The sequence below is a fragment of the Balaenoptera borealis genome (assembly GCF_965194805.1).
Source record: "Balaenoptera borealis genome assembly, chromosome: 1".
NCBI lineage: Eukaryota > Metazoa > Chordata > Mammalia > Artiodactyla > Balaenopteridae > Balaenoptera > Balaenoptera borealis.
Genome location: NC_138860.1, coordinates 173,990,172 through 174,006,666, shown reverse-complemented (window position 1 = coordinate 174,006,666; position 16,495 = coordinate 173,990,172). Strand labels below are relative to the sequence as shown.

The following is a 16,495-nucleotide window of genomic DNA, read 5'->3' as shown; positions in this document are numbered from 1 at the left end:
ATTTGGGGGGGGCTGGTGTGGAGGCTCCCGTAGAGATCCCATAGAGTGATGGTGCTGGTCCAGTCATGGGAGTCATGGAGGAGGAGGTGAGAGAAGTGGTGTCCCGCATCCAGGTGTCAGCTCATTCAACCGTCCCCTCCCTGCACGGAGCCCCATAGTTATCATTCCTTCTTCCATGGGTTCATTCCAGCAACAAGTGTTTATGGGTTGCCCAGACAAATCTGACCTGGACCCACCCTGCTCACCACCCATCGGTGGCTCCCCAGTGGCTACCAAATCAAGTCCAAACTCCTTGTCCTGACTGACAACGCCTTGCGTGGCCTCCCAGCCTCGTGCCTCCCTACTGCCTCTCCATCCACAGCTCAGTCACCCCCACGTGTTGCCACCTCGCCTCTCTCAGCCCTCCACGTGATGCTCCCTTTGTCTGAAATACCCACCGCTGTTTTTTTTCACCTGCTCAACTCCTGCTTCTCCTCTGGGACTCAGCTCAGGTGTGAACTCCTCCATGAAGTCCTCCCTGACTGGTCGCCACTATCTCGATCTGACTTGGTTACCCTTTTCTGTGCTTCTGTTGACTCTTCTGATACCAACACCCAGTACACTGTGACTCCTATTAATTGCCTGTCCTAGTGTGTTGTTCTGTGACTTGTCTTGCATTCCTAGCACTCATTGCAAGGAAATCCACTTGAAAAATGGGACGAATGAATGAAGGGTGCCTGGACTAGACAGACGAACAAGAGACACTGTCCCCGCCCAAAGCAAGGAGAAAGGGGAAATCAGGAAATGGTTTGTCAAACAATGACCAAAAGGGGTGTAGGGAAAAGGGGCCACGAGGTTGCCCAGGGGGGCAGTGAGTGCAGTGGAGTTTCTGAAGTCAGAAAGTCCTGGGTTCAAATCCCAGCACAGCCGCTTATTAGCTGTGTGACTGGGGCTGATTTCTTTTTTTTTAACTTATTTTTGGCTGCATTGGGTCTTCGTTGCTGCGCGAGGGCTTTCTCGAGTTGCCGTGAGCGGGGGCTACTCTTCGTTGCGGTACACGGGCTTCTCACTGCGGTGGCTTCTCGTTGCGCGGGCTTCTCTCTTGCTCGTGGGCTTCAGTAGCTGTGGCGCACGGGCTTAGTTGCTCCGCGGCATGGGGGATCTTCCCGGGCCAGGGATAGAACCCATGTGTCCTGCGTTGGCAGGCGGATTCTTAACCACTGCACCACCAGGGAAGTCTCAGGGTGCTGATTTCTTAAACTTCCTGCGAGATGGAGATGATAATAAAACACCTGCCTCATAGAGAATGCAGCCCCGTGTTCGGTTCATAGAACACACTAGAGAAATACGTTGACCATTTTGATTTACGAACATAGTTGGGGGGGGGGGGTGAGGAAGGTTGTGAGAACAGATGTGCCACACTCTAGCCCCGTCACCTGTTTGTGCTTCAAACCTTGCTACCTTTGGATCAAATGAGAATGTACAGTCCAGAACTCAGGTCTGGCTTCCAGATTACACCAGAGTGTAAACTCCTTGAGGGCACGTATTTTTGCCTGTTTTATTCACTGCTGAATTCTCAGCACCTAGAAGGGTGTCTGGTACATAATAGGTCCTCAATACACATTTCTTGAATGAATGACTGAATTCTGGCCCCCCCCCCAAATCTCAAACTCTGCATGACTCCATTAGCTATAACTGCATTCAGCAGCATACAATGAAAAGCCACAAAATGGTGGCTTAAACAAGTAAAAGGAAAAACTTGCTCCCCATAACAAGAACTTGGGGGCAGGCAGTCCAAGACTGGTATGTCAGCTCATTGGTATAACCAAGGACTCAGGCTCCATCTACCTTCCTGCTCCAGCCATCTTATCACGTGGCTTTTATCCTCATGGTCACAAGGTGTATGCTGTACCTCTAGTATCATGGCTCCATTCCAGGAAGGAAGGAGGAGGATGGGAAAAGGGCAAAAGGTCAATACTTAAAGAAAAGACTGTCAGGCTTCTGTTACAAGGAAGGAGAGAATTGATATGGGGAGGGCAGCCAGCAACGTCTGCCATGATGGCTAAATGGAGTCATTGCTTCTCCCCAGCCTGCAGCCGCCACATCTGTTCCGTCCCCAGACTTCTTCATAGGAGTAGATGACCCCTCCACTCAGCTGCCCATGTGAAAACCCAGGGGTCAGCCCTCATCCCACAGCCCACATCCGGCCCATCAGCATCCTGTTGGCTCCACTGTGACATAGATCCTGAATCCGACCCTGTCTCTCCAACCTGTTGACCCCACCTTAGTCCAAACTACCCTCATCTCTCCCTCCTGCACTCCTGCTCACTTTACATCCATCCTCCTCACAGTGGCCGAAGGATCCTTTACAAACGTAACCCCATCACATCACTGGAGGCTTCATATCACACAGAATATAATGCAACCCCGCCCAGCCCACAGGTTTGCATGGCTGGGCCCTCCCTTGCACCAGACCTCCTTGCTCACCTCATCCAGCTAAGCAGGCCTTGTATGTGCCCCTTCCTCACACCTGCTGGCTCCTGCCTTTGGGTCTTTGCGCTAGCTCTTTCCTCTGCTGGGAACACACTGCCCCCTGCCCATCTATCTGTGGAGACCCCTCACTCCCTGCCATGGTCACTACCTATTATTGTAACACATCACCCCTTTCATGTTCTCCATGCACCCCTCATAAGCTTTTCTACTGTCTTTCTCCTCCACCAGGATGTAAGCTCATGAGGGCAGGGACCATGTCTGCCTTGTGCACAGCCGTATCCCCAGGGTCTAAAACTGTGCCGGACATGTAGGAGGATTCAGTATTTGTTCAGTGAATAAATGAATGAACGGAGAGGCTTGTTTTGGGTGTTCCCTTAGGGAAACTTCCGGCTCTTGGACATCTAAAGAGAAAGGAGAGGAAGGAGATTGGGGGTAGGGAACGCGATGCCTGAGATATAAGTCAGAAACTGAAACCAACGAGTGACCAACTTTCCACCGAAACCCAAACCCTCCTCCCTCACTGCCCAAGTGATCCTGCCAGGCAGAGTGCCTCTGGGGTGGAAGTGAGAGCCCATTTGGGGAAAACAGGAGGGAGGAGGTGAGCACAGGCAGGCACCATATAGAGCCTGCTCTATTCCGACCAACATCTGGGGAATAATGTTGAGAGCGCCCCCTGCTGGCTTGGCCACTGACAAGCTATGGGGTCAGTACTGTAACCTCTCTGAACCTCAGTTTCCTCTCATGGAATAATATTTAATTCACAGGAAAGTTTTAAGGATTCATTCAGATGGAATACGTAAAACACTTATATGGTGTGTGGCAAATAGTAAGTGCTCAAAACACCTTAGCCATAAAAGGAGGAAGAAAGGGAGACAGGAGAGAGTCAGAAAGTGCAAAGAGGCAATGACAGAGAGAGGCAGGTGGCTGGTAACCCAGGGGCAGCCCAGTCTGACCAGCTGGAAGTTTGACTCTCCCACAAAAGACACAGAAAGGTAAAGCATCCAAACTTTAGCACCCACTCCCCAAAATGGACCTGAGTTCTTCTGGTTCAACACCCTCATTTTACAAAGGTTCTGAGTCCCAGAAAGAACAAAAATGTCTCTGAGATGCCCAGAGAGCTGGCAGAGGAGCCAAGTGCGGAGGGATGATGGCCAGCTGGGGAGGGAGCCGCAAAGATGGGCCAGGGCCCTGGATTATGTTTCCTGTTCTCCGCAGTCCAGAGGGAGAGGGTCTGCCTTCCTCTGTCCCCTCAGCCACAGTGATCCCTCAGATCACAGCAGACTGAGAAGAGGATCACTGGGCAGGAAGGGACAGGGAGGGGCAGGGAGGGGCAGGGGACCGACTGGTCCTGCCCAGGCCCTGTGCTAGGAGGCACTTCCTTAAACTCAGCACAGACTCAATACTCATCCAGCCTGAGAGGGATTATCCCCATTTCACAGGTGAGGGCACAGATGCCCAACGCCCCTGAAGAGCTAACAGAGCTAGAACTTGAACCTCAGTCTGTGTGACTCCAAAAAGCCCTGCCCCGCTTCTGCCTGGGAATTGAAAGGCCTGGATTTGGGACCAACACTAACTGGCTGTAACTGTGGGCAATCCTTTCTCTCTGGCCTCAAGCTCTTCCTCTAAACAAGGAGGGTAGACACTGGTCACTGAGGGCCCTTCCAGCTGGAGCTGACATTCTTAGAATTCTAAACAAAAGCCTCCCCCGGCTGAGTCAGGAGGAAGGCCTGCCAGATACCCCACAGCCTATCATCCGGCCTTCTTGCCCTGGGAGCACAGGGCAGCCCTGCCCAGGGAGAGCCCCTCGTCCTGCCCCAGCCCCGGGCAGCACGATGCCTCCTCCCTTCCCTTCCAGGGTGGTGCCCATCCCTCCATGCCTCTAGCCCAGGGAGCCTGGGCCTCAGCCCCCCCCACTCTCTGGGGCAAATCTCAGCTCAGCAGTTTGGGGAAATGAAACTAAACAATGAATCAAGCCCTTCAATCAGGAGCCTATTTCACCCCAAATCCTCAAGGCTTTGGGGAGCCCACAGGTCAAGATTTAGGTCAGTGTTTCTCAAACTAAAAAAAAAAAAATTGGTTTTTAATCTGCTAAGAACTTAGACTTTTGTAAAATTAAATACACTAGATAGTGGTAACGGTTACACAACATTATGAATGTTCTTAATGCCACTGCATTGTACACTTAGAAATGATTAATATAGTACATTTTATGTTATGTATATTTTACAATAAAAAAAATTTTGATGAAATGAAAAAAAAAAAGATGCAAAATGCTAGCCTCAACTTTAATAGTCTTCAACAGACCTTGTAAGATTGTTATGAGAGTTTCTATATGCTTACTTTCCATTTCTGTACTTATCTCATTGCAGACCAGTAACATTTTGTGGACTGACAGCGTTCTCAGGACTGCTCTGTGATAGCACTGATTCAGGCTGCTGAGAGGGGGACTCTGGCTTTGCAGAGCTTCTCAGGAGACCTTCCAGAAGGAACAAGGTTTCTGCTCCCCTGCTCCCCAAGCAGATACTTCTGGATACCAAGCCAGTCAACCCCAAGCAGCCCCAGGCCAGGCACAATTATCTGAATTATGCCTGGACCCCTTCTTCCACCCTAGTCTGTCTCCCAGGGTCTTCTTGATGTGCATTATTAATAACTTTTTCCCGTTTGTGGCCCCTGATAAGCATAGGGAATTGTGAGGTAGGGGATGGAGTGGGGTGAACTGGGAGAGAGAGAAGTACAGGGTAGAACTGTGATCTTCTTTGTGATCTAACCCCTATAGCAAACTTGGCCCAAGCATCACCTCCTACAGGAAGTCATCCTGGGCCCACAGTGGAACTGAGGAGCCCCCAGACCACCCTGCACACATCTCCCTGTATTCTCATTGAATGGTTGACGTGGAAAATTTGAAAGTGGTGCCTCCTCTTCTGGGGTGCGGTAGGCCTTGGTTTGCGGTTCTGGCCAGATTTCAGGCGTTGGCTAGGAGCTCTTGTGCAGGGTATTCTCTGCACAACTCTGAGCAGCTGCGTTGATGATTGGGGTTCCGGGCCCATCTCCACCAGACTGTGGGGTACTCCAGAGAGGGGCCCATGTTTGGGATGTTGCATCTGAGTACAGTGGTCTCTGCTTGGCTGAGCAACAGAAAATACTGAGGGCTTTTGAAAGATCTAAACACCTGGGCTCCAATTTTAGAAAGTCTACCTCCAAAGGTCTGATGAGGGTCCTGAATCTCTGTATTTTGAAAAAGTGCCATGTGACTCTGATGCCCAGCTGGTGTCTGGCCTATAAGAGGTGCCCTCGAGTGTTTGGTGACTGTGGTCATAGTGGTGCAGCCTGTCTGTGGAAGGAGACTCGGGGACCTCCAGGAGGGGAGCTGGGGGACGTTAGGAAGGAGTGGCACTTTTATATATCCTTTTGTACTGATTGGACTTTGACCTAAAAAAAATGTGTGGCTGACTGACGAAGTGTCTGTCATCTATGTCAGGAACTGCAAACTCTAGGCCTGTATTTATACCTGGGGCTGCGGTCCTTAAGGACAGAAGTGGGTGGGTCAGAGGAATGGAGAGCTATAGAGCCCACATCCCACCTCAAGGGGGCAGCAGCTGCCCAGAGCTTGCTGGGTGGGACTGTGAGCCCAGGGTGGCCAGATCTTCTGGTTTTTCAAGATAAGCCTGAAATCACATTTTCAAGTGTAATTAATTGTCAACTAATTCAAAAATTTAAAGCACAGCATGGGGTGAAGACAACATGCCTGCTGACCGACTCTGGCTGCAGGCCACCAGTTGGCGCCTTTGGATCTAGGAGGATGCTGTTTAAGATTGGGCACCTCCAAGGCCAGTCTGCAAAGCCAGGATAGAGCCAGTCTTTGCTTCTAGAAAATCGGATTGACTCCCCACGGGGTCCACACAGGACAAGAACAAAGCAGGTGCCCAGAGGAGTCACCACCCACTCATAATTCAGCTCATATTAACCTCCCACCATGTGCCAAGCTCAGTGCTGGAGATCCAGTGATGTGACAGGCACAGTTCCTGCTCTGGGGGATGCTTCCTTCTAACTAGAGAGACACACTTGAAATAAATAATTGCATGATAATGAATTCATTGGTGAAACATGAGGAGCTGCAGCATAGCATGGGGGTTAAAAGTTTGGGTTAGATTCCTGACTCCACACCTAGCCAGTTATGTCACTTTGGGCAAATACCTTAACCTGTCTCAGTTGCCTCATTTCTTGCCTGTGAAATGGGCATGAAAATGTCATAGGGTTGTTCTGGGGATCCACTGAGATCATGCAAATAATTATTAGCCGCTGCCATGAAGCACAGAGAGCTGTGAGACCACGTAAGAGGGAGCCTAGGCTTCGCAGAGAAACCCTCCAAGGCTCCCCCAATCCCAGCGATACTGCAGCTTCTCCCCAGAGAGGGGAGTGGGAGGCCACAGGTTGGAAACCCAGGCCCAGGGACTGCTGCACCCCCAGAGCTCAGTCCTCCTTGTACCCACCATTCTGCTGTAGCGGCCACGGGCATCTGGCCAATCTCCCGCCTGTTTCTTCTCCCCTTGGATCAATTTCACAGCTGACTGGCCCCTAGTAGGATTGGTGCCCAAGGACAGGGAAGGCACTGCTCTTGACCACACTGGGAGAAAGCTAGGCATTTCCCACTATGGGCCAGAGGCCCTCCACTGAGGTTGCTGCATTTCAGAGCTTATCAAACCCTGCAACTAAGTTTTACAAATCTGAGTGCCTGTGTAAAACAAGTCAGAAAACCTTCCTGGTGCCGCTGAAGTGCAGAACACCAGCTTCCACTGGCAGGGGCCTCAGCCATGGGGACACTGTGGACCTTCTATTTGACCTGGGCAAAGAGAGAGGAGGCAAGAGGCTTAAGTGCCAGCAATGTTTCTGGGGCCTTGAAGTTCAGCTCAGTGGAGGGATCCTCAATGGCCAAGATATGGTCCCTGATCTCCAGGTAGAGAAGACCTGCAACTAGTCTTGAATGTGGAAGGGAATTTCCAGGGCACCTAATCCAGCCTCCCGTCCAAAGGAGGAATCTCCTCTATAAGGAGCCTGGCCTTATCTTGTTCCCAAACAAATCACTTTCAACAGTGATTCAGAAGCCAAACTAACGGTAAGGTGGTCAAACCATTACCTGGGAGGACAGAGTTATATGGGGTGCTAAAACATCACTGGAAATGAGAACTCTCCACTGGGAGAAAAATCCACACAGTCGAAAGGAACACCTTTATAAAAGGCTGGTGGGTGGGGGATAAAACCTTTATTCCCCAGAATAACAGAAGATGGTCATTAATTGTCTTTTTGAGGGTGGTATCACTGGCTGAATCTGGGGCAGAGGGGAATTGTTCAGGACAAGAGGGGATGCCAAGCTGCCAGAGCAGCCCCCCTTCCTGTGCAGGGCCTGGAGTCAGACTGCTCCAGTTAGACCCTTTCCAGCTCAGACCCTGAGCAAGTTACTTCACCTTCCTCAATCTGTTTACTTCTCTGTACTATGGAGATGGTAGCAGCACCTACCTCACAGAGTTGGACCTGAGGAGACAACATAACAATGCCTGAAAGTAACCGCTCAACCCTCAGTAGCTTAGGACCGGCACCACCATTTCCCAGTCAGCAGCGGAGCGTTTATTTTTCCTCCCGTCGCCCACGGTCAGCAGTAACTTTCCCAGTTCCTTGGTGTGGGGTCTCCAGAGCCCAGGGGCCCCCTCCAGCTCAGACGCTCATCACTTCATCCCCGTGCTGCTGAGACAGCCTCCTGCTGTGGTCTCCACCGCCTTCTCTCCAATTCATCCTGCCCCTGCCTCCATTTTCTCTCCCTCAAAATGGCTCTGTTCACTGAACACTACCACTCCCAGTGTTCTAAAGCCCCACTGCTTCGGATAAAGGGAATGAGAGCCTGCCATGAGCCAGTAACCATGGCAGGTTCTCAGAAAGTGCGTGCTCATCAGTGCATGCTTGGGTGAACATCTGACTTCTCAAAGGACTGGCTCAAGTCTTCCCTCCTCTATTAAGCTTTCCAGACCACCGACGCCTGTGGTTACACTCTCCACCAAACCACCAAAACACACTTGGCCAAGTACAAGCATGTGGTCGAGACCGTATTCTCAGCAAAGTGTTCCACAGCCCTCCTGCCCGCTTCATGCACAAGCACAAGGTGCGCTGGGACCCCATCTCATTTTTCTTCGCTAGCACATAGCTCAATGTGGGGCACACTCTAGCAGCTTGTTAAACGTGGATTTAAGGGCTTTCTTCATCCCTCAAACCTCTCTCTTCTGCTGAGGCCACTCAATCACCATGTCCAAACACAAAAGCCTCAGGAAGAAGGCACACACCTCATTTTCCACTCAAGTCAAAGGAAACAGTGTGCTCTGTGGTGACAGCCCCCAGACTGCAGTCAAACCACTCTGGCCTTACAAGCCCAACCTATGACGGAAGTCCTGCCAGGAGAGGCTGGCCCTGCTCACTCGAAGGACAGGACAGAGAGTCCCCGGGCCCAGGAAAGCACAGACAGACGCTCCCCAGAAGCTCCTGGACCCCCACTCCTCCTTCTCTCCAAATTATAGGCAAAGAATTTGCATGGAAATTACTTAACCTAGTTCAATCCTCTCATTTTATCCTGGAGAAAACTGAGGCCCAGGACTAGTACCTCTCCAAAGGTCAGAGGTAAAATAGAAAAGCCAGGGCGTCTGATTTTGTGGGTAAGATGCATCCTCTTCAGTTCCCTGTGACAATTTTTGTCACAAAGTGGGAGCTCAGGACCACTTTTTGATACTAAGTCAGGGCCACCGTGGGGTTGGCTGTTAACTGGGGGATCTCTCCTCAAGCCCATCTTGACCCTCTTCTTGCTTTTTCCTGATCTCTGTTCCCTAGCCTACATGTCCCATATAAACAAAAACTTACTGCTAACTGTATCATTACTCCAAATTTCCATCTTCACGCCATCTTTATATCCCAACTACTCAGAACTGGTGCTTTAAAGATTCCCAGAGGCACCATCTCCCCCATGAAAACCTCTAATACCTACTATATGCACACAAGCCTCACCTTTGCCTATGTGTTCAGGTATTGCCATCATTAACTGAATTACACTTGATCCTTTTCCTGTTTGCCCTACATGGTCATGACTCTTTAAATTCAGCCTTCTTTCAGAACCCCTACAATTGATCACCTTGTAAATTTGTAAGTCAATTCAAGGCATACAAAAGCTTCATAGTCATTTCTACCTCAAGAGTATACACTTAGCTCACTCACTAGCCTCTGGTTAAAAAGTTATTTATATATAGTGCTAAATATATACTAAATACAGTTCTAAGTGTGCTCTACACACACACACACACACACACACACACACACACACACACTCTCACTTAATCCTAACAACATAGAAGAAAGGTTGGTAGGCTATTATTATAAGTTTGGTAAAACCCAAATCAAGAGCTGCAGAGGCATAAGCATGGCAACATGCAGACCCCACTGCAGTATTAGCAGTCATCCTGGAAACTTTCACTAAAGGAGCGTGGCTTCCAAGAGCTTTTCCACAGATGTCTGAGAAGCAAATAATCATATGTAATTAAGGCTATTTCCCAAATAGCCTAGGAAAGCTGCCAAAGGCTTTCCCAGAATTGAGAGGCAATCCTTGACAACTGTGAATACTGTAGCCTCTGGATACAAGCTGAAGCAACTGCCAACCTTCACCACCCAAGTCAATGTTGCTCCAGAAAATAAGGTTCCCTTTATCAGTTCATAAGGGTTGCTATAGTGGTACACAAGGTTTTACTACTCTTTTGATTCTTGAGAAATGGCTCCTATGGCAGGAAAGCATTAGGATTCACGCCACCCCCAGCTGTAACATAAAGCAAATAAACCATCAAATATCTCTAACTAGGATCTTAAGATTTCTCTAAACTGTTCTCTAGAAACACCATTTGCGCCTTCAGTCTGCCTTTTTAATGGGGGCACAGAAACAAAAAATGCTTGTTTGCCAATAAACATCTGAAAGACTATCATAACAGCTGATCGGAGCCGAGGCATCACAACAAAGTGACATTGTGGAAGAAGACAATGCATACAACTCTGGAGCAAGAAACTCCTGGGCAGAGAACTCGCAGTATTGTGTGTACTGGGTATTTCCGCCAGCCTAAAGGCCCCATCTGGAACAAATATAAGCTAGGAGGGTCTCTATCACTGGACAATTTATTACCTGGACAGAAAGAAGTCACTGCCACCAACAGCACTGTGCAGTTTTATTAACCATTCAAGTACAGTAGCATCTGTTAAGATCGGGACAGAATTGGGATTTAAAAGTGAACAGATATTCAGCATCTAACAGTTTGAAAGAAGCCACTACATACTCTTTTCACAAAACATGTTTTCACAGAGCCAATACAGTACTAGCCATTAACCCAGCACACCAAGTGTACTGAAGTAGAAAAGATGCAACAAGAAAAATAGCTACATTAGAAAGACTTCAACACTTTAGAAAAAGAGTAAAACACTTTTAGTTTCTCCCCTTTAGCCCCTAAAACAACATCATACAGTCTGGATCTACCTATACAGTCCTACATCAGCTTCTAGAATATTTGTCAGGAGGGCAAAAATAAAATGACACTGGCCAGTACAGTCTTTGGATATTTAGGAAGGGGAGGGGGAGAAAGTCAGTTCTCAGAACAAATTAGTCAGCTTCAGTCTCATCAGCAGGATCTTTGGATTCTTTGTTCTTCCGCACTTCTTCAATGTGCTTGTCCTGTAAAGAAATAGTATATATCATCAGTCAAGTAAAAAAAGCCTGCCAGGTCACACCCCCAAGAGGCCCAAATCAGCATCAGTACGTATGTTATATAACATACATAATAATATACTATTATTATATAATTATATATTATGGGAATCACATAATTAGAGTTCTAAGACATCATCTTTGAACTTCCTGGGTCACTCATGGAACCTAATGATTCAGCCTTCTACTGCTCTTCCAAAGAATGTGCAATTATGCTGGAAATTGGTGAATATTCCTTCTTATTTAAAATAAGATGCCTCTGATTTAACATGTTGACCCCAAAATTGATGACAAAGACACCAAGCACATGTGATCAAGGCAGAGAGTTCAAGCCACTTCACTGTTGTATTAAACCTCAAGCTCTTAAGCCCCACAAAGCCAGGAAGAGACACCAACCTTCTCTCGCAAACGCTCCAGTTTGGCAGCCATTTGCGCCTCTCGGTTCTCTTTGTTGGCTTCCATTTTGTGGGTCAGCTTCTCTTCTGCCATTTTACTGAAGTTGTTGTTCTCCTCTATCGCTTTTTGAAGCACTTCCTTCTCATGCTCTCGTTTCTCAGCAAGCTGCTTCAAGACCTCAGCTTCATGGGACTGGAAAAAAATTTAACAGGCTAATTTAACAGGCTAATTTAGCATAGTTAAAAATCACAAAAGAAATTATTGAAGATTGAAGATAGAAAATTAGATCTCTTTAAATAATACTGAAGTCAGGACCTGAATTATCCATATCAAAATACCGTGAAAATGATATTCTTTTTCTAGTGTTTGTATTTACTTTGGAAGACTGCTCATATTTGTTCAGAGATTCTTGCCCAATTATTCCTTAAGGAAATATTCGTAAGATTTACTGCTTAACGGTATCAACGTGACTTGAGTGACATGCACTTAGGAATGGCACTTTATTGTAAAGAATTTTGGTTTTTTAACTTCAGAACCCCTGAAGTTACTAAAGAAACTAAAGGTAGTTTCTTTCTACCTAAAGAAAATTAGGTCATTATAAAAAATGTAACCATATTGATAAAAAGAAAATACATGGCAATGACAGGAAATTTAAGACTAAGCCTCCAGATGACTATTTAAGTCAGAGGATTTGTTTCAAGGAAAAGCTTATTAGCTTTTTTCTGTGGAAGCTGCATTAAATTCCAGACCACTGGAGCTCTGTTACCACGGTGTGCCTCCTTCAACAGACTCAGAATAGCTTATTGCCAAACAGATTCCAATGTGTTTGGAAGCATCAACTTGCAGGAAAACTTCAGAGCATCTGCCACTGGTTCTGTTAATTCTCTTCTTCAAAATCCCAGTCGTGATAAGAGTTTCACTATATTTAGCCAGTTACTATGTAAAGCACAGACTAATGACTACAGGGCCAGCACTGATTCCTAAAAAAAGTCTCTGTCCAGCCTTCGGCTACATCTCTTCCATGAACTCAAACTACGTGAACTCCATCAAACTCCATCAACTCAGACTAAACAGAAGAGCAGGTGGGAGATGAAACACCATTGCAAACACAGCCACTCTTCCTGGGGAAATAATTCCATTTCGACAGTGGGTCAGCATACATACATAAAACATGCAGCACCAAAAGGTGCACAGCACATGCTACAGCAGCTTAAAAAGGGGCCCAAACTGTATGTGTGTGGTTACAAGTACCCGACTTCAAAACACTAACTGTGTTGGTCATAGGCAGGTTACTACTTCACCTTTTTGTGCCTTCATTTCCCTAATTTTAAAATTAAACACACTTACCCCAAACAAGGTTGTTGGAAAGGGGGACTAAATGAGAATTTATGTAAAATTCTTAATGAAACGTTGAATAGAGGGAAATACACCAAAATGTTAACAACAGTTATTTCTGCAAAGTAGGATAATGGATACTTTTAATTTCCTACTTATAAACTTCTGTGGTTCTCAACTTTTCTCTAACAAGCATATTAATATTTGTTGACTTTTCTGACTAGTTCTTTTTAAAGATAGCTACTTTATAATAGAAGTACTTAGATAAAAGCTGCCACAATACCAGTATGCCAGCTGAGCAACACAATCATATAACTAGCAATTTAAAATGTTTTTATTGTACAGCTCTCAAAAAACAAAACAAACAAGAAAACCACACAGACATACACAGAAACCCAAAAAACAAAGCAAAACAAAAAAACCCAAAACCTTAAGAGACAAAAAAAGAATCATCCACCAACAAACCTATTTTTCAAAAAGAAAGCATGAGAAGCATGAACTTTGGTTTCAGGCAGACCTGGGCTCGAATTCTGCCTCCAATACTCACTAGCTATATGACTCAGAAAAATGACTTAACATTCCTGAGACCATTTTCTAATCTAGTATCTCAGACAACACCTACCCTCTAGGGTCACTGCAGAAAAGAAGAATATAAGTAAAGGAGATGGTACACAACAGGAGCTCAATAAATGATGGCTGGTATTTTCTTCCCACCACTGGCATATGTAATTTTCACACAGTTATAATCACCATCTGGCTACAATTCTGTTTTCCTCCTCTTATAAAAATAAAACAGATTTGCCATATTACATTAATAAATATCCTGTTTTCTGTGAATTGATGTTTACCTTGCGTCTTTCTTCTGCAGCTTCTAGTTTCTTCTGAATTTCCTCCAGGGAAAGATCCTTCTTCTTTGGAGGGGAAAGGGGGAATTCTGGGACAGATTCTTTTGATCGAGGGCTGAGAATCAGCTCAAAAGCCTGGCCTGAGGCACGCTTCTCCAGTTCCTTCACCTGGATATCTGGATTTGATCATATTTATAATATAGTCAGAAAAATGGAGTTTTCCTATTCTAATAAACTGTTCCACCGTTTTCTAAAAACCAAATCAATTTAATGGATAGAATTAGGGCTGATGAAGCAGCTGTGTTTACAGGCAAGAAATTATTATCTAAATACCACCTCCCAGAAAAACAAAGCTCAACATTTTTGGATTAATAAATACCATTCTAAGGTATCAGTATTTGACAATCATTTCCCTGAACAAAACAAAGACTTATGCAAAACTTCACATTTTGCTTTACACCAAGCCAAATCATCTAATAACGAACCAATTAATTATGAGCTCTCAGTACATTCAAGTAACAATAATTTTTTCTTCTTTAATTACTCTGATTTATAAAATATTTTTTTTTGGTAAAACCAAAACACAAGTGCCAAATTATAAGCTTAAGACTTGAGCCATCTCCTATTCTAAAATTAGAAGCCCATCACAATTTCGGATTTTCCAAATAGATTACCTACCAGAAGAAGCCATGGTGAACAGAAGACAAGAGACTGGCAGTGTATTCTACACAATCCACTATCAAGGAAAACCCTGGAAACGATTTTCAAAAGCATGCGATCAATTTCTTTGCATTTCCATGCCATCGATTCAAAGGGACCTCAAATCACATCCATATAAATCAATGTCAGAAAAATCACTACTGTGGAATTAAATAAGACATCATTAACTAGAAAATTATAAAAATCCATAAAATACTCAAACACTGGGAAATCTGAATTGAATAGAACGCTGGTTGCAGAAGATGAAGTTAACTGAGCTTGCCTGTTTAAAAAATACTTATATTTTTAAAATTAGACGGAGTTTAAGTCACAAGATTTTTTCCTCCCCTATATTTTCCCTCTGGTGAGAAGATATTCCAGGTTCAACGCCTAGCGAGACCGGAGCCATCTTAACACTGCCTACAACTCATTGTGCAAATGAAATACCCACCCCTGCTTTGTCTGTGTCTGCCATGTGGAAAACAAAACGCCCAAGCTAATATTAACCAATAATGTCGAACTCCCATTGTTCCTGCGGTTTAAGCTCCTTGTCCAACAGCTGGTAACATTAATTAGTTTTATGAACCTCTAGGTTTTAGGTTACAATAGTTGCTGCCTTGCATAGAATTTTTTCATGAAAAATTCTACATCCCTTGATTTTTTTTAAAGGTCATGATTCTTGTAGACCCCAGACTAGTACCAAAACCGTAGGAATACAGGGTCTCAACAGCTGGAACTTAAAATCCGAGTCAGCAACACGGTCTAACCCCTGCGGAGCATTAGACTCAGCACCAGACCCAGGGTGGGCGTGGCCCTGGCCCAGGCGAGCAAAAGCGGCAGCCCGCCCCCGGCCAATCAGAGAACGCCCTACACACCGGCCCCTGGCCCCGCCCCGTTCCTCCCCGCGCCTTTTCGAATCTCCCCGAACTCACAACACCCCGGAGCCCGCGCGCGTGGGAAGGGGCGGGATAGGCGGGGCTAACGGTCCTATCCGGGTAACTCCGCCCTTCCCGGGCTCGCCCAGTACGGACGCCCCCCCTAACTCCCGCCAAAAACACCTTGCGGCGGCACCCACCCTCGCCGCAGCTGGGCGGGTGGGGCAGTCCCCGGAAAGAAACCGTGGGGTACCCCGCCATCGGCTCGCCACCTCTTTCCTTCACTTCCAATCTGCCGCCACCCAAGCGGTCCGCGCCCCCCGCCGCGAGGACTGGAGCGCTCTCATGGGGTGTCAGCCTCTCGGGCGCTGCTCCTTGGGGGCGCCGCCCCGCCCCTTCAGACAATGGGGACCCCAGCGGGGCCGCGCCTGGAGGAAGGTGGGGGCCAAACGAGGGCCTACGCCCCCTATTGTCTCCTCGACGACATCCCGGGGCTAACGCAACGAGCTCGCCCAGCAGGCCGCGCCCCCTCCCCACCACAGCCGCGCCCCCGGGGAGCGGGGACAAAGCCGAGGCTCCGCCCGAGCCAAACACAAAGCGGAGAGATCCCCGCCCGCCAGCCCCTCTGGGGCCCGCGGCCCCGCCCGCCGCCCTCCAGCAAGGGGTCGCTGCCAAGACCCTGCCCCTCCCTCCGGCCGCGTCCCTCTCGCTGCCCCCAGCCTGCAAGCCGCCGCCGCCGCTGCCACCGCCACCACCTCCTCCTGGAACCCCGCACCCACCTGCTCGGTCCGAGCCGCCTGGCCACACTCTGAGCACCCACAGACCCGGGCGCGCACAAAAGCGCCAAACAGCGGCACGTGACCTCCCCGCAGGGCTCCGCATTGGCTGAGAGCGGCGGCACGTGCCGGCCCCTCCCCACCCCCCACAGCCCAAGTGGGCCCCGCCCCTGGGGACCCCGGAGCACCTCGGGAAGTGTAGTTCAGGCTGGCGGGACAGAAGGACAATGCGAGGGGTGAGGGCTTCTTGGCGGTGTCTCCAGGTGTGAGCCGGGGGCTGGGACGGTCGTCTGGCCGCGGAAGAGGGGGATGCGGTGACCCTGC

At 47.8% G+C, this 16,495-nt stretch overlaps 1 protein-coding gene across 1 annotated transcript; it reads right to left on the bottom strand.

Moving 5' to 3' along the window:
* Nucleotides 1–10,695: 10,695 nt before the first annotated feature.
* Nucleotides 10,696–16,280, bottom strand: STMN1 (stathmin 1). The gene is made up of 5 exons (XM_082366999.1): nt 16,175–16,280; nt 14,500–14,572; nt 13,825–13,997; nt 11,642–11,833; nt 10,696–11,212 (listed from the first exon to the last, which is right to left on the bottom strand). Exons 2-5 carry the CDS (start codon nt 14,510–14,512, stop codon nt 11,141–11,143), a joined length of 450 nt encoding a protein of 149 aa, XP_082223125.1. The 5' UTR covers nt 14,513–14,572; nt 16,175–16,280; the 3' UTR covers nt 10,696–11,140.
* Between the last annotated feature and the right edge of the window lie 215 nt (nt 16,281–16,495).